This window comes from Aythya marila (assembly GCF_965140915.1).
Source record: "Aythya marila genome assembly, chromosome: 3".
Taxonomy (NCBI): Eukaryota; Metazoa; Chordata; class Aves; order Anseriformes; family Anatidae; genus Aythya; species Aythya marila.
Genome location: NC_139044.1, coordinates 9,198,909 through 9,223,909, shown reverse-complemented (window position 1 = coordinate 9,223,909; position 25,001 = coordinate 9,198,909). Strand labels below are relative to the sequence as shown.

Sequence of the window (25,001 nt, the reverse complement as noted above, 5' to 3'; positions counted from 1 at the left end):
CAGGGTACAAGCACATATTCGCTTCTAGCAAATCTGCTACTGGGCATTGAGGTATTTAATTATTGCAGGAAGAATAACCAGAGGACCTCTGTCAAAGCTGTTGGCTAGGCATAGACTAGCTTGGGAAATAGAAAGATAATGGAAACCCTCAAATTTTAAGAAAAACGGTATTTAATTTCAACATACAATGTTGTTACTCATCTAATGCCAAAAAAGAGAGCATACACTTTCAAACGAGCCAGGTTCAGATTTGCTCCAAGTCTGCTTTGACTCTGGAAAGTATTGCACTAATTGGTGCATAGCTGGGGTGGCTCATCAGAGCAAGAAGGCAGGTATAACAGCTTCCAACTGTTTTCTCCTACCTGATGACATGCTAAAGGTTTTTCTGCAATCCCCTTCTGTTTAGGCCTACATTAATGCCATCTGTCCACAGCAAGAACTGCAATCACAAAAGTCATACAAGTAATCGTGCTGCTTTTTTAACTCCCTCTCCAGCTCTGGTAGCCTCTCACCATTTTCTAATCTAATGCCCATCTATCCATTTAAAAAAGAAACCAAACGGAACTATAAACTGCTTTATACTGTATTGTTTAGTGGTTTTGAGATAGTTAAATTCAGATTAGACTGAATGGCCACTGTTTACTTATTTCTTCTTCCTCTCATTTTAGTTCTACATTTGCCTAAAGGGTCTCTTTTTTTCTGTGATTGACTTTGGAGTACCTGCTCCTGTTTTACAAACCTCCCATAAGCCTATAGCTCTGGAAATACCGTTTCAACTGATGAACTATTCCCATGTCACTGATTATTGGTGCAACCTTTTAACTGTGAGCTCAGAGACCCTGAAATCTGGTAGAAAAGCTTAAGAAAAATATTTCTTTGATCTGTCAAATTAGGCTACAAATCAATCAAGCAGCCTTCTCATGAGGCAAGTAGTATTTCCTGCAAGACACAATGGGATAGCTTTTCTTAGGGTACATGACAACGTGTGAGCTCAGGAAAAACAAGGCTAGCAAAACTTTCAAAACTCACAGTAAGTATAAAAGGACTTAATTTCAGGTTTTAGCAAAGAGCAGAAAAATGGCCTCGATGGAATCTTCTTAATTATGGAAGAGAAGGCTCAATTCTCTGTTTAAAAATAGGAAATGCTTCTTCCCCTGGAGAGAACTGTCTGCAAGTGAAGCATTTGCTTGTACCGCAAGCAGGAAAAATCAACATTCCCAAACTCTCCTTTGAGGTTTGGCTTGTATCTAGCAGCTAAAGCAGACCAGAAGAACTCTCAGTTTTGACTGATCACACACGAAAGGCTTGCAAGTTCAAAACCTACTCTGTTTGAATTTAAATGGAGGCTATCTCCCTGCCTCTTGTGTAGCAAACACAAAGACATTGCCACCAATCCCAGCCATTCCAAGACAGCATTTGTAGGCAACAAAGAACTGAGGCTGAAGGAGGAGAAACAATGGAAATAAAATCAATGTGATCCCATTCTTCAGTTTCCCTTCAGTTCCTGGCAATTGCTGAAGGGAAAACAAGGAACTAGGGCCAAAATCCAAAATGGTTTTGCTCCAACGTCCAAAAATGAGAGAGATTACCTCATTCAGGAATATTAAAAGTACTCTACTAAGTTTCCAGTACCTCAGCTGCAATAAACACAGGTCCTAAATCTGTTTGAGGATCCTTTTCCTGCAGTGTCCTTGCCTGACAGTGGAAAATTCAGTGTAAAATCCTGCATTCCTCACATCTTGCCATAAGACCAAACTGAAACTTCGCAAACTGGAACTTCAGACAGGTGCTGCATTCCTGTGTGTTTAAATGGTGCTTCCTTCCTGAAGCTCTTCTGAGACACCTGAGAAAGCATTCTTGCTTTATCACACAATTCACTTTGAAGAGGGTATACACCCTGGAGTATGCAACACTGAGTGCTGCATATAGACACTCAATATATTAAGCAAGAAATGCATGAGTTACAGTCAGAGGAAATTCCTCTGTTGTTAGGAGCTTTGTAGGGGATCAGACACTTTTGCTCTGATACAGAATAATCATCCTATACTCCCTGTCTGGGGAGCAATGGGATTCAATACATTAAAACTATTACAGGAAGTTGGAGAGATTGGATACTAGCCTCAGTGTGCACATGGTTCTATGCCCATCTACAGGCTTTTGGGATCTGACAATGAATTAATCCCTTAATACTTGCTGAGCTGCATACTGCTGCTGCAGTGGTACCATCACATTGCACAGGCTACTGTGAAAGCTAGAAAGAGCCTGGCATTGCAGTCAGGTGTGCACATGGCACCCCAGCACAGGGGGAGGCGTAACATGCACTGCAGTGCAGGTTAATGCTGGGGGGAAGCAGGGACCCCTGCTGATACTCAGCATCACCATGTTAGTGGTTGCCCTGATGACTGACAGAGACACTGAACCTATCCTTCCTCCTTTCTCTAAGGATTCAACGTGGTCTATATGCAGATACCTGGGCAAGAATGGGGCAGGGAACAGATACACAGATATTTGCTGTGAGGAGGTGAAGGCCAGCTTGGGCTTAATTTCCTGTGATTCAACACCGTGCCCTGGAATTAAAACAGTGAACAGCAAACTGGCCAGCAAGTAGCAAACCAGTAAAGTTCGCTTACTTGCTCAATGAGTTTCTCTCAAGTGTCCACTTACCTCTGTATTCTCTGATTTCTAACAAGGCTCACAATGGGACTACTCCTCCTCTTTTTATGGATAGGCATATGAGCATACTCACAAACGCAGATGTGAGCAAATGAACCTAGCTGTTTATCCTTAAGCTAAAATTCCCACTCCCTAAAATACTCCTGGCTTTTGTCTGTTTAATGGCTTTGCATCCAAACAAAAAATCCAGAGGAAGGCAATTGGATAGAAGACACAGAGTAAATGTCCCTCCACAGGATTACAGACTTGGCAACATGTCCAGGACTCAGAGCTGGAAGAGATGAGAAAGTGAACTTTTTCAAAGGGCTGTCTAGGTCTAGAGGGATGCTGCTTTTTCTCTGAAAGCCCTGCTGGCATGCTAGATGAGCTACAGTACGTAACATCAGGTCAGAGCTGCAGCAGGAGGGTGGCCAAGTGACCTCCGAGTAGCAGAGATGGAAGCTCCAGTGGGAAGCACACAGGGAAGGCAGAACTATTGCCTAAACATCAATGGGTGTCCAGAAAAAAATAGGACTTTTTAAAATATAAATATATTGACGGGTCAGAGACTAGACATCAGAGAAACAGAAGGGATCTGATATGCAAGCTGTTTGAGACTGTCCAGATCTGCCCTTTGGTGGAAAGAGGCCAGAGGCCTAGTCCAGTTCTAGAACTGTTGTACTGACACCTGAATTGAAGGCGAAGGCATGGGAGGATCTTTTCTTCTCCTCTAAACACTAACACTTTCCTGGAGAAGCATGAGATGGAGCATTCTGTTTCTTGGGTTTGTCCTGACTCCAGTCAGCACTGGAAGGAGAAGAATGGAAATCCAGTATTGTACATTGATGATCACACTGAGAGATCTGGTTCCTGGTAACTGATGCTCACAGGGGAGGCAGGGAGAATGACATCAGAGACCACTGTCTGTCTGTTTTGAGACATTGATTTTGCAAAATGCTGCCCCATGTGCTGGCTTCCCCCATGGCATAACATAGGGCAGCCCCTCTGTTCAGACTGGGGCTGACTGCTCTGCAGTCTCCACTCATGGGCTACCCACATCCTACAGTAAGATGTTTCATTTCAAGTAGGAAAACAGAAGAAAGGGAACTTAGTTCTCTAAAACAGTCATCAGATACTTCTTGATGCAGCCTTAAAAACAAAAGAAGGCTGTCCATTCCTTTCTTCTAATACTAAAGGAAGAATAGAATAAATAATACACTGAAACACCCGATAACAACAGTCTGGGGAAAGGAGCAGTCAGTACTGGGACAGGCATTTAAAATGATTGCAATTTAGCAACCTAGCACCAGGTTGTGTCTCTGGGGACTCACAGTCTATTTGCAGTTCTGCCACTTCACACACTGCTGTTCCCGCAGTTCACACACTGCTGTGTGACCTCCAGCAAGTCCATTAATCTCTCTTTAATAGGTCGCCTCTGGCACTTCTCCTATCTTTTCTATTAGATCACAATCTGTATTTTCACCCCCCAGCCACAATCTCATGGAGCACACTTACAACAGTAAGTCCTGATTCTGCATGGGGCTTCCTGTCACAGCTGTGAGGTATACGGCAGAACTAGGCAGTGACTGGGCCTTTGCAGAACAATGCTTTCAACATACCGATGTGCCACAGCCAGCTACAAGCTTGCAGGCTGCACCTCATCTAAAGCTCTCCGCTTGCCTCAAATCAAAATGCACCATCTGTACAATGGGCTCTGAAACCCCCACCTGCCCTTGGGCAGCATAAGGAAGTCTCAAACACAAGCTGTTTGTACAAAGGGTGCTACAGCAGCTGCAAGCACCATTAGCAATGAGACCGTTCTCCATGTTCAGAATGAGATCCCGTAAATCTCTTCCTGGTTCTGAGCAGCTGCTTGTCTGGTTATGGTGTGAAGCCACTTTGCCGCATGTGGCTGAGAAAGGTCAGGATGTGCACAAACACGACACTACACTGTGATGTGCATGTGCACACCACAGCACACAGACAAAGGGAAAGAAAAAGGGAACAGATCCTGCTCTCCCTTTCAGCACAGTAACATGTGGTAACAGAGTTCTGGCTTTATGTCAGCATAACAGGGAACACAATTTGGCCACAAGGGATTCTGAATCAGGCAGCCTGAAACAAGAGATACATTGAGATTTTACGGAGTATGATGTTCAAGAAAGCCCTGAGTGTGTAGACTTTTAGAAAAATAAGGTTAAAGGAGGCTCCTCTGCTTTAGAGCTTAACTTTGAAATGATGCAGTCTACTTTTTTATGACTTACACAAAAGGTATTACTGTCTTAACAGCTCGCCTATACAAATGCATTTACTCTTTACTTTCAGCAAAAGCTTAACTTTGACTTCACCACAGTTCTCTTGAATTAAACATTCTGGAGAAGAAAGGATTTTTTATTTTTTTTCCCTTTAGCAATCTGTTTCACTCTGTATACAAGAGTACAAGACAGGAGAATCATGATGGTTTTGAGGAATTCCTCTTTTGGAAGCGATGCTACAGACAAATTTGGGATCCTTCCAAATAACAAACGAGCAGTATTAAATTGTGATTATTTGCTGAGATCACCCAGTGCTTCAGACTTGCACAGTCACATCCAGCTGGCCTGAGCCTTGCGATCTCCATGAACCTGTTGAGCAGCCCTTGCCCATGCAAGCAGCCCAAGGCTTGCCCCTGAGAAGCTTAGGATGCACAAGCAATCTGTGTGCTGCCCCTGTCAACCTCAGTGTGGGCACATCAGCAAGGCGGCTCCCTGAATAATAAACAACACCTTGCAGCTCTTAATGCTGGCATCAGGCTATACCGAACCTGACTGAATTCTAGCTTTTTGTGGCAACTCAATAATTACTGTGTATGGGTGTGTGTGAGGGGGTGCTGTTTTGTTTCGAAGTCTACTTTTTCAAGGATTTGGAGAGATATAAAAACTGTAAGTGAAAACCAAGAGAACACTCTTTGGTAATTGTGGGGCCATTTCCAAGGCTCTTTTTTTCCTAACCATGTGATCACAGTGTACAATGAACATTTTGGGTGAGCAAAACAGTAGCGACATTGTTGTGCCCCCATGAAAGCTGGCTGCTTCTGTCCAGTCACTTGATTTCATTCTTTTCAAGGAAAAAAAATGTAACAAGTATAGATGAGCTGTGGATAAGTAGGTAAGTTACTTGTTAGAGGAAAGTATTTTATTCCTACAGCATTGCTTCCTTTTGTCATTCCTATATTCAAGAAGAGAAAGGGGGGAGATCCAAGGAACTAGATGCTAGTCAGCCTGACCTTGATCCCTGGGAAGGGGAGGGAGCAAATAATTCTGGGAAACATTTCTAAACATATGAAGGACGAGAAGGTGACTGGGAGTAGACAGATTTATGAAGGGAAAATCATATTTACCCAGACTGATAGCCTTTCATGGCAAGATGGTTGAGGTAGACTTGGACGAGGGGAGAATAACAGATGGTGTTTGTGTTGACTTGAGGCTTTTGACACTGCCTCTCATAGATTCTCATAGACAAACAGAAGAAGAACAGACTAAATAAATGGATGGTGGAGTGGACTGATAAATTGGTGAACTTCTGTGCTCAAAGGGTTGTGTTCAGTAGCACAATGTTCTGCTGGAAGCCAGAGCCTAGTGGTATACCCCAAGGGTCAGCACCACATCTTCATTAATGACATGGACGATGGCGCAAAGGGCACCCTCAGCAAGTTTACAGCTAATACAAAACTGGGAGGAGTGGCTGATGCACCAGAAGGTTGTGTTGCCATTCAGAGGTACCTGAACAGGCTGGGAAAGTGGGCTGGCAGAAACCTCACAAATGTCAACAAAGGGAAATGAAAAGTCCTGCACGTGGGAAGGAACAACCCCATGCACCAGTATGCACTAGGGCCAACCAGCTGGAAAGCAGCTTGGCAGAGTAAGACCGTAGACACCAAGTTCAAGTCCACGATGGAGCCTTGTGGCAAGGAGCATCAACAGCGTTCTGGGCTGCATTAGAAGTGCTGCCAGCAGGTAGGGAGGAGATCTTTCCTTTCTTCTCAGCATTAGTGAGACACATTTGCTGTGCTAGATCCAGTTCTCAGCTCCCAAGTACAAGGAAGATAAGGACTTACTGGAGAGCGTCTAGCGAAGGGTTGCAAGGATGATTTAAGGGACTGTAGCATCTGATGCACAAAGAAAGAATGAGAGAGCAAGGACCATTCAGCCTGGAGAAGACTCAGAGGCATCTTACCAGTGTGTATAAAAACCTGATGAAAGAGTATAAAAAAGGTGCAACCAGACTATTCTGAGTTTTATCTATTCAAGGACAATAGGAAATGCATACAATTTAAAATACAAGAAAAATACAAGAAATCATTAATTTTTTAAATTTTTTTTTTAAACCACAAAGGTAGTGAAGGTGGTTAAGCACTGAAACAGGCTGCTGAGAGAGGCATTGGATTCTCTATCTTTGGAGGTATTAAAGACACAAATGGACATGGTCCTAAGCGTCCTGTTCTAGCTGGCCACTCTTTGAGCAGAGGTTTGGGGACTAGATAATTTCCAGAAGTATCCGTCAACCCCAACAATTCTGTGATTCTACATTCTTAACTTTGCAATTGCTCAGTGATAGTAAAGAAGAATCTCTCCCACACTGCTACATGAGAGTGGTCCAGCTTAACAGCAATAAAAACAGCAGCTTCCCTCTGGGATTTCATGGCATCTCTTGCTCTTCTCTCTCAGAAGGGAGCTTCCAACAGCCTAGTGTATAGCGATTGTCTGATTTATTATTTGGGAACTACCAGGAGGTTTCACTGGTGTTGGGTAGATTTTCTCATACAGAAAAGCTCTGCAGTGTTTCCTGATGATGGTCAGGCTCTGAAATAGCCCAGTTATTTAACAGCTTCCTTCATCTTTCAGTGTGTTAATGGCTTAGGAACACTAGCATTTTTCTTACTAAAAGCCCTAGAGGCTTCCTTCATCCTTTACATCCCACTATGTATTTACCCTATCTTATTAAAACAGTATCATTCTCCTTATTTGGAATATATTCAAGTGCATAAAAACACCATATGCTCTAGTGAGCTAGCTTATTTCAGCACAGACTGCTGCCTTTAAAGAGGAAATGGAAATACCTGTCCTCCAAGAGATATGGAATGTATATTCACAAGTAATTGCCATTACCCCCAAATCAAAACAAAGCAAAACTACTTGTTTCTTCAAAACCAATCCACAGAATGTGGTGTGGGTTGTTTTTGTGTTTTTTTTTTTTTTTTTGATAGATCTAGTCAGTCTATATAAAAGCCTTTGGTAGAAAACAGATATGTGTATAAATGAATAAAAGTAATGCAAACAAATGTAGGACTTACATATGATCCATAATTCACTGCTAAGGTCTGCAAAGCCCATGGGAGACCTAGGCCAATTAAAATATCAAAAACATTGCTTCCAATGGAGTTGGACACAGCCATATCCCCCATACCTGCAAGAATGGAAACAACCGAAAATCAGACGTCTCAGAAAGACCCTTATGCCATCTTCTACACAATTCTACAACACAGGTATTTAAATCTTATAAAACAATAACAACACCAACAACACATCCCTGCTTTTTTGGGAAGCTTTGGAAATTGGCAACGGTGCCAAAACTTGTTCTACACAGTCATTAAGAATCTGTTAGCTGCTTTGCAATAGCAACAAAATTCTTTTCCTCCTTTGAGCTTGCTTTAAAGTTCAGCCTCAGGGAAAGGGCTATGAAAGTTTTCACATCCAGGATACACCTTTGCTACCTAAAGAGGACAAGGACACACAGAAACAATTCAACAGTAGCCTGACATCTCTGTGACGAACATACCTTGCCTTGCTACGATAAGGCTTGCCATGCAGTCCGGCACACTGGTTCCAGCTGCCAAGAAAGTGATGCCCATTATCACATCTGGAATTCCCAGTGTGTAGCCAATGATTGTCACCTAAGGAGAATTAAACTGTCAGGTGGTCTACAAAGCTTAAAATCAGAGGCCAGCTTGGCCTAATTCTGCAAGATGCTGTGAGACAATGTTTATTGCTCAGTGCAAACTGACACTTTCTCTAAAGAGAAGCAATGACGTTTTTTTTTTGTTTGTTTGTTTGTTTTTGTTTGTTTGTTTGTTTGTTTTTTTGTATATTCATCATCTAGCAGAGGATAGCACTGACCTACTACATACTCTCTTTGATTAGGTGACTAGGTGCTTTACACCTTTCATCCACAATGTTCCTAATGCTAATCTGGATAAGAGGCTATATGGTGGTCAACTACCCTGTGTAACAGTCTCCTGATATTGTCTGGAGCTCATTGACATTATTACATAGAAATAATAGCTAAGACGATACCAAAACAACCCCAACATTCATTACATTATGAAAAGTTATATACAAAAAAAACAAGCCACTGCAAACAATTCCTATTGGCAGAGAGGAGATAACTTTAATTTCCTTTGTTCCTTTGCAATAGAGTCTATGATTGATTAGCACTCTTTGATCTGATATAGATTTTAAAATTTCGGATGCTTTTGTTTAACGATACCACATTTTCTATTAGCCATGTTTAATTGCATAGCAGAAAGAGAAAAGCTTAATCAGGGATAATGCTTGCCCTTCTGAATTCTCTACAGCATACTTCAAGAAATGTGAACCATAAAGCATGAGAAGCAGAACAGTGACCCTGTGGGTTCTGGTATTTCACCTATGGAAAGGGGGGAGAGCTTTTTCTTGAAAAACATCTCATCCTCACAGATGAAAAGCAGAAGAAAACATATAACTTTCTATTTACTGTCCAGGGTAGCACGGGTTATTGAAAACAAAACCAAATAAACTCTCTTCTGTAACTGGTTTGATTAGTTCCTAGGGAACACCCCAGCATTCATTCTTGCACTTAGTACAAGAACAAATTGTGAAGGTAAAGGAAAAGTTTTATTGTCTCCCTCCTCCCAGTGGGAAAGCTGTGGCCACTGCTTTAGTGAGGTATCTCCATGCTCCTCAGGTCCCACACTGAGACAGATCATGAGTTGTGCACTCCATCACAAGAGCAGCAGCCCAAATCCAGGCTTCCCTTACTTTCCTGATGCCAGTGCCCCACCATTGCCTAATTCTTCTTAAGAGTATAGACCACCTAATTTCTCTCAACTGACAAAAATCAATTTTGTCGCCTTCTCAGGCTGTGCTTTCTGCTTTAGTGGCTACATACCATCCACACCATCATGTACGAGAAAGCTGCAATCCAGAGGGTAGAAGAAGCAAAAGTAACCATGAACCATTTTTCCAAGTGGGGTTTGTTACAGTTGGGCACTGTGAAATACAGGACAAAACTCAATGGCCATGTGAAGAGCCACTTCAAGACTTCTGTTTTGCCAGCTGTAAAACAAAAATGTAAAAGAATCATGATTCCAGCCTGTTTTAGTTAATTGTAACAAACAAGAAGCCAGAGCTGCCTCACCCCAAGGTCTAATTGAACAGATAATGACATTTCATGTTTAGAAGACCACAGCATGAGATCAAAGACGAGAGATAGGAAGGTAAAGAAGGGCACAAGGAAGGAGTATGCAGTGCATGCCCTTGAAATCCAGTGAGTGTGATAAGCAGTGAGTCAGAACAAAACTGCTACACTTTCTGTTTAAAGTTCTTGCAGGTGCCACGTAAGAACCAAGTTCTAGAAAGAGATACGATCCATCTTCAACTGCTAAACAGGAAGGTACAGAAAAGATGGAGCCAGGCCCTTCTTATGAGTGTACAAGGAAATAGTGAGAGACAATGGACCCAACTTGCAACAAGGGAAATTCTGAATAGTTACTACCATAGTAGTACCACTGACATAGAAGCACACCTTATTTCCCAGCAAAGATAAAGCCTAGGCTGAGATGCATCTGACCTGTTTTCAGGCAGCTTGCCAGTGGCCCCACCATCCTTGGCTTCCTCTGCAGCCAACGGGGAGAGATGGTCCTCTCCAGAGAGTGACCTGGATTTTGGGGCAGAAACCCCCTGGCAGAAGTTGCTGCCTCTCACCACTGACTGCAGCAGCAGCACTGGACAGCTGCAGGGCCAACACATAAGCTGCGGCCAAGGTGCACCTGAGCCCAGCGGTCTGCATCCAGAGAAGTTCCTGCTACTTTCCAATTCATCTGTTACCTGTGACCAGGAACTAAACTGCAAGGTAAAGGCTGATGGGAGCTGTCACAGAGACACTTCTACCCCAACATGCACCTGTAATGTGCATGTTGGCACAGTCAAACTGAGTTTTGTTTTCTGGAACAACATAAATGCATGAGCTTCTTACTGGGTAGGTCAAAAGGTGTGTATGGCCCTTCATGGTCATCATTGTCATCATCTTCATCCTCTTCCTCATCATTTTCATTGTTCTCATTATCCTCATTCTCATTTTCTGTTTCAGTGCCAGCCTCAGCCGTGTCCTCCTCTCGCCGTGTGCTGTTCATGCTCCGCTCAGTTGAGTTGCTTGGGCCTGTTCCATTCTCTACCACATGCTTGATCGGTATTTTGATTGCTACTTCTGATTCACCATTGGTGTAAGTCCTGCTGTTTATCAGTCTTTGTCTCTGTAAATGCAGGAAAAAAATCTTGCTCAAAGACAGATTCTTTTTAATTAATTAATTTGTTTATTTATTTAAAGAGAAAAATGTATTTATTTAAAGAGAGAAACAGAGAGAGATGTGCAGAGTTTTTTAAACAATTGGTTTTAAAAGGGATGAATTTTGATCATGCATAATGCAATGGTTGCTTGAAGACAAATCTCACACAGATACAACTTTTAGAAGAGAATGAGCAGCAGATGTAGAATTGACTACAGGCATACAACAAGACCAGGGTCAGATTCAGCGTAGTACTATGTTATAAAATAAGTGTAAATGATGCTAACATCAGATCAATGCTGGGGGCATCTGCAGTGAGCAACAGCTATAGGTAGCATAACCACATAACAACCACATTAACTTTCCTAGAATCTCCATGTGTACAGATATCAAAGGATGATTTAATCATTCTCAGAAGGATGAAATCTGGAAAAATGCTATCAGGGATCCAGAAAACTACTGAGGTCCATTTTGACCTGAACAGTGTCACAGGAAAGGGAAAAATCAGAATGAGAAAGAGGGGGAAAAAAGATAACAGACATACCTCATTGATTAGCATGCGGCTAGCCATGGAGAGACGTGTTTTGGGGGGAAAGTGGCTGGTTATCATGATCCGGAGCCCAGCCTCAGAAAATGAAAGCTGGTGTGGGTAAGCAGACAGCAGCTCATCCACCATGATCACTGAGGCTTTACGGTGGAAATTCCCTGCAGCCAAGAAATTAAGAGAAGCTGAGGCCTTTGTTCACCACCAGCCTCTCTCTCCACCCTATGTGGCTCTTGGCAGAATAAATCTGCGGGTTCCAGAGCTCCTTCCTAAGAACCATTTCTTCAGCTACTGCCTCCTCTAATTTTAATTTCTGTCTTTACATGGCAGGTTTTATAAATAAATCATCAACATGGTACCGCCACACATGATGTTATTAGAAAAGTAAATCTACTCTGCACAGTTCATCATAGGCTTCTGTTAAGTGGATTGTTGCTTCCACAACATTGAGGTCGAGGTGGTGCTGCATTAATTCCACTATTAAAATCTGCACATGTGCAAGGATATTGGCCTCATCTACCACTGACGGCACACTGGGTGAGAAAACTGTCACTGTGTTCTTGCAGAGTACCAGTGTAAACAAAAGCAGGTTCCTGCATCCCAGCTTGCAGTTCGTTGCTGGAAGCTGCCATCAAATCTGGCAGCAAACACAGATGCCAGTCCGTGGGGTGCAACCCACAGCATGAGAGCAAAGAGCATATGCGCTCCAGCTGGGGCACAGCACCAGCATCTGCCACCTCTGTGTGACAGGCCCAGACTACTTGGGTTGTAAATCCTGGGCCAGGACTGGGACTCAGCAGTAGGGAAACCCAAGATCTTCCCTGCACAACTGTGCTCAGCACTGGCAAGTGTTTCATGGTGTCAAACACTTGGTGATTGGTCACTTGGATGGTGATTGCTTATCACCATCCCTGTCAGTCTTAGAGCAGAGTATCTCCTCAGCCTTAGGGCCACTTTCTTTTTCTGAGGAGGTTTCCATGGATGGTAATAGACATGTGGGGCCACCTATATTCATAAAAATCAAAATAGCCAGATAGCTTTTCTTAATGACTTTATTAAACTGGCATGTCCTATGTGGTACAGAAACCTTTCTACTTGATTTTTTTTGTCCTCTGTTCAGAAAATTAGGAGCTCAGAAAGCAAACAGTACTGGTGGAAACCCTCAACACTCCAGCCTGCTGAAATCAGGGCTGTTTGCAACCCCTCACTACTGCTGGTGTGCACAGCGGTACCACCTGCCTATCTGAGCCTGGTGGCCTGCTGCCAAGTAAACACAGGAACAATCCACAAGAAAATGAAGCAATACTTTGGTCTTCCTTCCTCAGCCAGTTTGAGTAAATGCAAATGTTCAAAACAAAAATTTACCAGCAGCTGAGCAGTGTCTTGCAAAGAAACACTCTGGTAAGATTTAAACCAAATCCCACAATCAGAAATGCCTCATTTGTGTGTAATCCTGAGGTCACTGGGTAAACCCGAGTTTATGCTTCTGTTTTATCAACCTAGCTCTACTGGTACAGTGCAGTTTTGCTGTTGAGACCCGAAGGCTACAGACTGCCATTCCAGTAAGAGCAACTTCCCCAAACCACAGTGCACCACACTCACAAAAACCTTCCCTCCACTCAGCAATAGGGCAGTAACATGATAGCTGGAATCTGGTAGACTCACCAAAGGGTTTCAGGTCAGCAAGAAAAAACATCTACATTTCATGCATACTGTATATGGACTATATTTTTCATTCACTGTTCATGGGAAAACAGCTGTTTTTGTTATTTTTTTTTTGAGTCCAGCACAACAAAAAGGGCAGCTCATCTGCACTCAGAGACCAGGACTGCTTTAGACAAGAAAACAGCTCCTTCTCAAGTGAAACCAGTGACACAGGGCAGGGGCAGCTGTTATTGCTGAGAATAGGTGCAGAAAAATCCCAGGCAGTTACTGCACATGCTTGTTGCCTGTTGCAAAGACAAAGTATGACTTCGTATCTTCTGTACATGCAGTTTAACCCATGCTCACACCAATGCATACACAGAACTGCACCTGAGCTATGGAGTGGGTGATTTTTTAAGATGAGGACATAAAGTATTTCTTTTAATGTGATCACAGCTGAATTCAAATGGAAGAGGATTTCAGCCAAAGTGAAATCATCCACTTAATAGATCATTTATACGGAAAAGTTGTGCAAATTCAAGATACCACGCACAGTAAAAAGCATGTTAATCTGGACCAACATAGATTTCCCTCCCTCCCTGAGGAGGCATGCACCCTAGTTTAAATATGGCCTTATTTCCTGTTCAGTTTATGCTGCTTTGGAATGAAACTAAATATACTGATGATGCCAAATGTGAATGAACATCTTCAGTCAAGAATAACCACCTCCAAAGGAGGACTTGCACTGGTGTGGCTGGACAGTCTAAATAAGAAGCTCCTGTGCAAGTCAGGCTCGAAGCTGAGGGGGTGCTTTCAGCCAGGTACTTGTCCAGCAGCAACAATTACCCCAAGAAGGCCTGAGCTGCCTCCGCTGTGCCAAGGATGCAGTGGCTGGGGTCACTGTTTGCCCTCAGGCACAAGAGTCATGCCCATCTGGTGGAGCTTACGAAGGGCCACCTCCCTGCCTATCTCAGTGCTGATCAGACAAGACCAGCCCACACCACAGGACCAGCAGACAAATTTGTAAACATTCTGAACGATGCAAGCAAGTGGGGTGACTTACTGGAACAGTTACCTTTCTTTAGTAACACCACTGTAGCATCACAGTTGCTGTTATCATCCATTTCTGTATTGTTTGCTAATCCATTCACCATATTTGCAGCGTTTTTCGTCTTCTTTTCAAAACAGTGATGTATGGTAGAGTTGTACCTGCACAAATGAAACAAACTCTAGATGTACCTTTTTGCTGCTACTATGTGGATTTCTTGATACTGCCTTTCCTACACTCAGATCCTGGTTTTAAGGAAATCTAGGTATAACATGCCACAAATCTAACTGAACTAAATGCAGTGCAACCTCTCTGATTTATCATATTTCAAAGCCTTGTGGGCACAATCTCTAACACTATGCTTTTTTATAAGTAGGCAATATTCCCACAGCAAATATCATTGTGCTTTTTTTTTTTTTTTTAAAAAAATCACAGTCACTCCTGAATATGAGTGCTATTTTACCCGTGGAGGCATACTAGAGAAACACAAGACAACCTGCTAAATTCTGGTCTCGACTAAAAAATTTATTTATTTATTTTTAATCTCTGTTTCTTATCATGTTTTGAGTAGACAGGTGCTGACACAAACACGAGCTAGGAATCTCCCCACAATACTCAAAGGCAAGGGTGGAGCACTGTGAGCTCCTGGCCAGGGTCCCTAGCCAGGCTGACAACTTCACCAGCTCTCTCCAGACACGTCTGAAACATCTGTTCAAACATCACTGTTGGGAAAAAAACAAAAAACAAAACAAAACAAAACAAACAAACAAACAAAAACAAAAACCAAACCAAAACAAAAAACAACAAACAAACAAACAGCAAAACAAAACAAACAAGCAAAAAATTCTAGAATTAACAGTAAAATTACCTGCTGTGCTGGCCAGTAAATTGTTGCAAGGGATAACTTACCCTCCACATTAACGAGGAAGTTTCTAATTACTAGAAGTGAGATGAATTCTGACTTTGTTCCCTTTAATCCAGCCTGACTGCTTTGCTGTTCTGAGAATTGCTCTCATAATATTTACTCTGTTCATCATTTCAAAACAAACCTCTACTCTTACTTGTTGAGACAAGACCACTGGTGTGCTTGGCAGCTGGTAGGTTTTGTTTAATGTTCCAGTTTCAATCTGGGTTTCTTTTCCACTGGCTTTTAAAAACAAGGCAGGAGGAGGGGAACCAAACAACAGAACAAACTTCCCTAGCATCAACTTGGGTGAAAGCAGCTACACAGGACAGATGCTTGGAAAATCAGTGTGGGTTGTGCTGCAGTTTTGTCGCAGGTGTCAAAGGAAGGAATAATGAATCACTGTTAGGTTTTGTGCCCCCCCAAAAAGCACAGTGGAATTTTCCACACGTTTGTTTCTGAGCAGGGGTGCTAAAGCAAAGAATGAAGATGTTGTTTTGGTGGGAGTCAGGGATGGATTCAGGCCTCTGCTCAGCCACAGGCTGACTGAGTTAGCCTTGGTCAGTTCACACAGGGTGAGATCCAGACAGCATTATCTACCTGTAGATGTCTGATACTTTGAGCTGTACTAGGGGGATAAGCAGCCCCTCCCTGCCTCATCAGAATACATTACAAATAGATACATGACAGGGCAAGATACTTTGTCCCCTGCTGCTGGTGGTCCTTCTGGCATGCAAGCTGAGCAATGCAACAGAAGCCCTGCCTACAGCACGCTGTAACTGCCTTTGCAGCCTCCGCAAAAGCACCGGAGCTGGAAGCCTTCCAATCTAAACAAGCCAGGGATGCATTTGACTTACTTCATAATAACGATGTAGATGGCATACATCAGCACCAAGACTAAGGACTCCCACCTGCAAACAAAAGCGACAGAAAGCGCATCAGAGTGGGGCCCAGTGCCCACTCCTGTCACGCCACAGGCACACGGAAAGGCTTGACCCTCCCAGCACGCCTTAACACTGCCCTGGAAGAGGGGACGGGTGAAGAAACAACTCGCATGCCCGAACGCCTGCATTGTTGCTTTGACTTCTGCTCTGGTTTTACTTGGCCAGATCAGTCTGCCAGCTAGAACAGATGACTGAAACCAAGAGTTCTGAGAACAAGCGTGCATCCAAGGAAGACTGACACTTCTGTAAGGACAACACGTGTGGGACTGCAGCAGAGGGAGTGCAGAGACTGTTCTGCTCAGCAGGCGTGGGTGCGAAGCAGGCTGTGGGGGCCTTCTGAGCGTGCTAAAGCACTCTAGTTGTGATGAGATGACCTGAACAAGGGCTGGCTGCTCTTTACTGCTGCTGCACAACCACAAAGCAGGCAGCAGTTTAAACAACTCATCAGACAGTGATGGTTTCTCCTGCTGCTTCTATGTCAAACTAAAGGAATTTGTGTAAAAAGAGGATAGATTATGACTTTAAACTTGTTTCTAGCCAACGTGTTTTTTTTTCTGTCCTTTTTCATTGACCAAAATGCTGTATTCTGCATAGATTACTCTGGCAAACTGCTAGTCCCTGTGGAAATAATCCATTATCACACTGCTATGTACTAAAACTCATGGGTTACGTCTTTTTAATGATTTTGAAATGTTGCACTAACCATACCAACATCTCATTCCTGGCAGTTCACCACAGCTTCCTCATTGGTTTGTTTTGAGTAGAAGGACAGTCAAACACAATTGGGCCTCAAGTCAATTTTAGTTAAACAAAACAAACAAAGAAAAATCATTGCAAAACTCAGTGTTTCAGAAATCCCCCTCTGAAATTAAACATAAATCCCCCAGTGAGAAGGAGTTTAAGAAAACACACAAGAAGCCTGACTCCCCCTAGTGCTTGTAATCTAAACAATGCTGTCTGTGAGTGAAATCAAAGCTACCGCTCACTATCCAAGCCCTAAGACGTGCTGAAAATACAATGATCTTAGCAAAACTTTTGATTCCCCCCTTCTCATGAACCCTGTTTATCGCAGCTTTTGTGTGGTAAACAAGAAAATGAACAAGAAAGAAATGGGATCCGCAGCTGGATGTACTTACCAAGAAACTTTTTCGTCATAAATAAACTGTGGAGGAAAGATTTTAAAAGAGGCATGTTAGACAAGAAATGCGACAGCATGAATCAGAGCTGAAAACAGCCCACCACATGAACAAGGGGCATGGGGGGCAGAGCAACCCAGGGCCTGGGCAACAGGATTAGGATCTGGTCTGTTTTCCTCTGAACATTTCAGCTCCCAGTTTCTCTCCCCTAGAAAAGCAGGGTGGTACTTCTTCCCAAATAGCATTGGGTCCTGCAGAACTGGCACTGTTGCAGCACTGAGCAGAAGTGCTTACAGGGAAAACAGAGGTAACCTGGAGAAGGGACGGCATCAGCAGGTCTCAACAGATACTGCCTCTCCTTTTGAGCTGCTCTTAGGTGGCAACTGGGAAGCAAATACGCAGATTTACAGCCACTTCTACAGCCGGCATGAATGACAGGCGCTCCAAAAAAAATTCTGGCTAAAACTGGCCGTGGGACATGATTTCCTAAGAGCTAAGTTATCACCGCAGGAGCTAGATTTAACTGCTGTTATAATAATTTTAGTACATCTGCAGACCAGTGTTGAAGCCTCCCTCATGATGCTGTGCAAACCTCTTCGGAAAAGAAACATGTCTTTCTTCTGCATATATAAGACGCCATGTGCTGGGGAAAAAACAATGCTGTGGCAGAGAAGTGAAGGGGCATTCGCCCATCTTTGCTTGGCTCCATTGTTTGAGGAGGCAGATGTTAGGAGCTCACCGGTAGATGGCTGCAGTGTTCCATGGCTGGGTACTCTCCCAGCGTACACCCATCACCACCAGCACCTAGGGGCTGGGAGAACAGGGGACTTCCATGGTCACCTTGCTGGTAGCACCTCTCTTTGCTTCCCCTTCCAGCTCAAGTGGACACCTGTGTGAGGGCTGCTCCAGCTGCCGGTCCCAGAACCAGGGATGCCCAGCCTGGCTCACCCAATGCATGGGGAGGCCACGGCGGGGAGGCTGGGATGCCTGGCGGGCAGGACAGAGGCAAGGGGCAGCCGGGCAGTGGTGGGATGCCTCCTGCTTGCCACTTGGTCCTGCCGAGGCACCTTTGCCTGCCTGAAGAGGTGGGAAGGCTGCATTTCCTCTAGGAAAACACATCTGTGGAAGCGGCACCAGGGAACACCAAGGAAAAGGAAACAAGCTTCTGGAAGTATGGTGAAACACTTCCTTTAAGCTACAGGGCTTGTAAACAGCAACTCCTGTTTGACAGCATGCACCAAATAATAGCTGTATTTGTTACTGGAAAAACACGCGACAGCAAAACATTATGTTATGTCACAGTGCCCAGTCACCATGATCCAACCTGACAACAGCTATTTTAGGTTACAGCATTTTGGTGTGATAGGACACAAAAGCGTGTTGATCTCTGTGATTAAAAATAGCAACAATCATGCTTTTTTTCACTAATGACAATGACCACATCCCTTCAAGGTAAGAAACAGTGGGACCTTTTTCCTTTCAAGGGAAATAAGGAGTAACAGTTTTGCCAAGCTCTAAAAGAAGACAGGGATACTTTGTAATATAACAAAAATCATACTGCTAAATCAACATGAGGTAGATGTGATAAGGAGAGTTTATCTGCTTCTCATCTCTGTGATTTAAAGTTCACTCATTCTTTTCAACTGGCATGGAGCACCAAACAGGTGAGTTTGCTGCTTTGCCATTTATTACTGCAGCACTGCAATTCCTTTGCTGGTGGAAATGGAAGGAAACAAACCCACATGGATTTACCCAGCAGAATGTTAAACTGTTGAATCTCAGTGTTGGCAGGGATGTATTCATTTCCCCTCAGGTGTATTGCTGGTTAGCTTAGATACCCATGGAGCACAACTCATATTAGAGCACCACAAGTTGCTGTTGAAAATAATATGTGAGCAACCTTCTACAAGCAGTATCATTGCTCACGTAAGACAACTGTATTTTGGCTGTAGCAAAGTCTCAATGCCCTGGCATGGCAAATTATCCCTATATAGAAAAGCATTTAAGTGACTCCTAAAATTTAAGGCCTGTACAAGTGTTAGACTGTAAGCGACATCCCACTGCAGAGAATGCCCACTAAGGGCAGGTTTGAGACCACCTCATGAAAGTGAACAGGTACAAGTCTATGGGGCCTGATGAGATGCATCCCAGGGTCCCGAGGGAACTGAGTTGCCAAGCCTCTCTCCATCATATTTGAAAAGTCCTGGCAGTCAGGTAACTGACTGACTGGAAAAAAGGAATCATCAGTCCCATTTTTACAAAGGGTAGAAAGGAGAACCCAGGGAACTACAGACTGGTGACCCTCATGTGAGATGTGAGGACAGAATGGAAGAAGAGTTCATTAAGAACAGCCCTGCAGAGAAGGACTTGGAGGTTCTGGTGGATGAAAAGCTTGACACGAGGTAGCAGTGCATGCTAGAAGCCCAGAAGGGCAACTGCATCTTGGGCTGCATCAAGAGAGGAGTGGTCAGCAGGTGTGAGATACTAAGTTGTGTTTTTGCAGTAGAGAATTACTTTTCTGTATTCCAAGGTAGTTGTGTAGTCATAGTAAGGAGAAATGCTAATTAGGTAAGTGGACAGTAGAAGGCCTTACTGTTCCAAAATAAGGTAGAAGATTGATGAAAAACAGGATGAGCAATGTGAGAACAGTAAAACAAAGATCACAAGTTCTCAACACATAAAAAAGGAGAAATTAAAGGGTTGAAAAAAAGAAAAATGGTACATATTTGGTATAGAGGAGCATCGAATAGCTTGTGAACCTGTAGTACTCAGCCAATGATAAAACAGGGGAAGTGATCAGGTGTTGGGTAATAGGGAATAAAAGGTTATGATTTGTTTACTAAAATGCGCTCCTAATTGACAGGACACCTGCCATTGCAATCACAAATAAAATAGCTTCACAGAAGATCCTGTCTGAAGAAAATTATTTGTGATGTTTCTCACACAGGTGAAGGGAGGTGATTGTGCCCCTCTGCTCTGCCCTCGTGAGGCCCCTCCTGGAGTACTGCGTACAGGTTTGGGACCCCCAGCACAAGAAGGATGTGGGGCTGTTAGAATGGGTCCAGGGGAGGGGCCAGAAAGATGATCGGAGGGCTGGGGCACCTTTCTGATTAAGAAAGGCTGAGAGAGCTGGGGCTGTTCTGCCTGGAGAAGATCTAATTGCAGCCTTTCAGTACTTAATGGGAGCTGATTAAAAATATAGTGACTTTTTACATGGGCAGACAGTGAGAGGAAAAGGGGGAATGGTTTTAAACTAAAAGAGGGGAGATTTAGATTAGATATTAGGAAGAAATTCTTTACTCAGAGGATGGTGAAGCACTGGAACGGGCTGCCCAGAGAAGCTGTGGATGTCTCATCTCGGGAGGTGTTCAAGGCCAAGCTGGAAGAGGCCCTGGGCAACCTGATCTAGTGGGTGGCATCCCTGCCTGTGGCAGGGGGTTGGAACTAGGTGATCTTTAAGGTCCCTTCCAACCCAAGTCATTCTATGATTCTATGAAATGAGAAAAGTGAGTTAAAGTTGTGCTACACTCTGCTGTGAGCCAGCAGGGTGTCTCCTAGTGGAGACATCAGGGCTTGGAGAGTCAGTTTTGAATCACAATGTGCTCCCACCTAAATGTGATTCTACCTTAAAAGGAGATATAAGATCTGAGCTACTGTAAAGCCAGGGGTCCTTGGGTGAATGATGGAGAAGAGAGAAAATTCTTAAACTGAAGCAGTGTTTAGACTCTGAAAGGAAAAATCTGCATTTGCTTTCAACTGGGGAACAATACTACATACAGTAGGGGTGGTATATCAGTCGAGTCTTTAACCATATAAAATGTTTTCCCTTCCTCTCATTTTACTCTGTTTTTCTTTAACGGGTGTTTAAAGGACACATGCAATGACTTCTGTTGAGTACCAGTGAAGAGATGTGGGGACCATTCTGCATCTCCAAAGCCTCAGCTGGCCATGATTCTAACATCCAAATAAGAGTTCTCACAATACCTCCAAGTCTCAAGTTGCACAGTCCTGTCCTGGCTGCACGAAGGACTCTCACAGTGTAAAATGAGCAGAAGAGTGGGCACACATCTGGAGAGAAATCTGACGCTTAAGAAAAAAAGCACCTAATCCGAGGCTTAAGAAAAAAATAACAGTACCCTGATATAATGGGGTACAGTTCCATGAGAAAAGGATATCTGCAGTTTTCTAACTGTGGAGAACACCTCACACAGAAATAAACTATAGGAGAAAAGTTTTAAGAATAACAGAGATGGGTGTTCAATGAGTAGTATAACTTACTCATTACATAGGATATGTACCTAAGAATTTCAGGGACACACTGGACATGATAAAGAATGGTTCTCAGTGTCCTGAAGCAGTTGACAGTCATGAGGATGAACCAGATACAACGAAAAAAATCTGCCTTGCTTTAAGAACTTAAAAGCCAATGACAGGTTCAACAACAGATTTTTAACTCACCTGCCTCCACACACTATATGATGCACCCAACACAGACAACAAGAGGCTAAATAAATGGCAGGTAGCTGCCCACATCTGTGCTTCTCCTGGAATAAACTAAGAGAATACCTGCTAGATGTCTTTATGCTTGTGCAATGTAATTTATTACAATTAGTAGGTGTGGTTGAGTTTATTGGTTAGGAACACTTTTTGGCATGATGCTACTTGCCAAGTTGTCAAAGCAAAAAAAAAAAAGTGTTTTGTTTTGCAGCCCATTACTAACAATTATTTAGCTTTTATTCTAGCAACCATATTGATGCATGCATTAGATTGAAGACAAGTTACTTTTCATCGGGTGCAAAATGGCTGACCTTGCAGTAAGCAGAATAAAAGTACAAGCAGGTTGAGGCAAACCCTCTGAGACAGTACCTACAGAATACATACAAGGCATACATACATGATGAGTGAAGGCAAAACAAAGCACAGTTGAAACTGTGACTAAGAAACATTGCATGAACTTCAGAAATGCAAAGTGTCCATCTTCTGACTCTAAACTTCCCTTCTTCTTATTTACATAAGGAAGTTAACTTCACAAAATCACTTTTTAAGGGAATGTATGGCCCTAGACTATACGCCCAAACAAATAAACAACAAAGAAAAGTAGTAACTGTTACCAAAAAAGTCGATTTTTGCACTTCCTACTTTGGTATTTATTGCAAAGGTAATGCTATGGCACTGTCTTGTACATGCATTTTTCATTGTATAGCCCAACTTTCAGAGTTGCAGGGTATTTACTGAACTTGGTGGAAGCTGGAATCAGAGTAGCACTATGAGTTACTGGAACTGTAGCCTTCATTACAGGATTTGCTGTTAGCATGCACTGTACAAGACCTTGCCGCCAGTTACACATTACTTTAATGTTTTGTAGTTGTTGAGGATCTCTGTCCTCTAGGCACAAACGCTGCCTCCTTACAGGTCAGTTAGATACGTCTTGCAGCAGAGCCAGAAGGAAGTTGTGAGGGTCACTTTCTGCAGAGAACAGAGCAACACATCTTCTTCAGTGAGGCTGCAGCATGGGTTTTCAGCTCTGCGGCCCACCACTGTACTAGGACTGGGACATGCTTCCCCCGAGCTGTTGCTGCAGCCTCTATGGACATTTCTCCATCTCTTACCCTTGGGCCATGCTTTCCTACAGAATGAGCAAGACCACAAGTACATTTTTCCATAAGAAGAGAACCACGTGGCTCCTGGAGCTACGATCTCAGCTACAAGACTATGGTTTCTTGGTGGATTCCCTTTACAGACAGCAGTAGACATGTGGGCTCCCAAAGAAGAATGACATGTACAATTGCCTTCAAAAACTTACCACAATGAGTGCAACAACAGACAGTGTATAGTAGATTGAATCTCTCAGGAGACTCCATGACGACAGTGCAACAACCTGGGAAAACAGGCAAAGAAAGGATGTCAACCAGGCTCTTACCAGCACAACTGCCATGTCAACAGCAAGTGCCACAGTCAAGCCTGTCACTCGGTGAAAGCTGTCCCCGTGCACGCTTGGACACAGTGAGGAGATCGCAGGTATGAGACGAACTGGCTTTCTGAGACTGCTGGCGGAATAGCTGCTAGGGTGGGATGGCCAAACCTGAAGAGCAGTAAGTGCAAGGTCACAGACACACAAAATCAAAGAAGTGGTGTCAAACCAATGGAAAGGGTAATCAAATCCCATGTATTTATGGATGACAGAAAAGATACTCATGAGCCTGGGAGGCTACAGACACCCTTTTACCCTGAAAACCCTGCCCTGCACCAGTGCAGCTCCCACCACTGAGCCAGCAGTAGCAGTCCCTGCAGGCTGAGCTGCTGCCAAGGCTGGCACACCGTGTCGCAGAGGAGGCTGCACGTGCTGCTGCTGCTGCTCGGGCAGCAGAAGGGGCTCGGCTCTACCAGCAGGGCAAAGAAAGTCAGCACTGTGTCAGTGTCACTGTGTCAGTGCCGACATCCAGCAGTGAGCATCCCAGCTGAGAACGGTCAAAGAGATAATAGCCCAACCAGGCCTACAGGACAGGATGTCCACTCTTTCCGCTCCCACCACCGTATTTCTATTAATTTTCCCCAGCCTGGCAGTCCTGCCTTCCTTGAGAGGAAACCATCCTGAAATGCTGAGCAAGAGCTCCAGGTACATGAAAGTGCGGTACACAGGGCAGCCCCCAGGTACTGCTCAGCAGCACACACACTCCCCAGCACACCCCTACCCCACATGCCTGTGTCTGCCAAGAGTCCAGATGCTGAAGCCTCCTGTGCTGGGTTTCCAGGAAACTGCAGGCTGCTGGATTTTACACTGGGCTTGTTCTTGTGAAAAATAATAATTGAATAATAATTCATTCACGGGAAGGAACAGAAGTGGCGCTGCAGAATGGCTATCTGACAGCACGGAGCAGTCAGACCCCCAGCACAGCGCTAGCCTGAGCCTCTGCAGAGCCACGGCTTTGCCTGCTGGTCACGGGCATTGCTGCAGTTCTGCACATATTTGCACAGGATTTGGGACAACTACTCAATGGTCCAGCAAATCAGCACCTTAAGATCAAAATCCAAGTGATTTATAGGCAATAGAGGATAAAACAGGATTGCTGTGCAGTTCATTTCATTTGACACCTTGCAGAACCAAAGAAATGAGGAAGAACTGTCATTGTAGGCTGAATGAGACTGGAATTCAGATATTAGAGGACATTAACACCAGTGAGTCAGCCTTTAACTTCATTACAGGCATTTGAAAGGGCCGATGAAAAGCAGTCACGTGGTGGTAACATTTTCAGTATGGCTAAACTCTGATTACAGTTTTGGCAGTGCTGGGAAGTCCCCCACTCTCAGTACAAAATTATCCTCAAATCTTTATTTTTCATTTCCATAGTACATTTCAAACATCATTGGTCACATTCTTCCCAAGTGTAAACCACATGGGAGGTGGCTAAATTACACTGTTCTGGTTTGATCCCTAAATGTAAAAATTAATTATCTGACAACATCCTCCAGTCTTGTTCATGCATGAAACCAGCCAAACAAACAGGAAGTTCATTCTCATTTCTATCTATAGAAAGATCCTATTTCAGA

The 25,001-nt window shown here is 43.6% G+C and overlaps 1 protein-coding gene across 12 annotated transcripts in view; it reads right to left on the bottom strand.

Moving 5' to 3' along the window:
- RIN2 (Ras and Rab interactor 2) overlaps window positions 1-25,001 on the bottom strand; it is a 299,965-nt gene that overhangs the window by 112,291 nt on the left and 162,673 nt on the right. For 9 of the 12 annotated variants that reach the window (XR_014317184.1, XM_082756878.1, XM_082756889.1 and 6 more), the window contains 9 exons: window positions 23,257-23,331; window positions 17,454-17,479; window positions 16,231-16,284; window positions 14,485-14,630; window positions 11,778-11,938; window positions 10,924-11,200; window positions 9,838-10,004; window positions 8,470-8,584; window positions 7,985-8,097 (listed from right to left, as the gene is read on the bottom strand). Coding sequence is in view for 11 of the 12 variants with exons in the window: in XM_082756878.1 (XP_082613004.1) it covers window positions 7,985-8,097; window positions 8,470-8,584; window positions 9,838-10,004; window positions 10,924-11,200; window positions 11,778-11,938; window positions 14,485-14,630; window positions 16,231-16,284; window positions 17,454-17,479; window positions 23,257-23,331 (1,134 nt within the window). In the remaining variant the exon portion in view is untranslated. Of the gene's footprint in view, window positions 1-7,984; window positions 8,098-8,469; window positions 8,585-9,837; window positions 10,005-10,923; window positions 11,201-11,777; window positions 11,939-14,484; window positions 14,631-16,230; window positions 16,285-17,453; window positions 17,480-23,256; window positions 23,332-25,001 lie in introns of those variants that run through there. The other 3 variants (XM_082756886.1, XM_082756887.1, XM_082756880.1) reach the window with 3 other exon arrangements.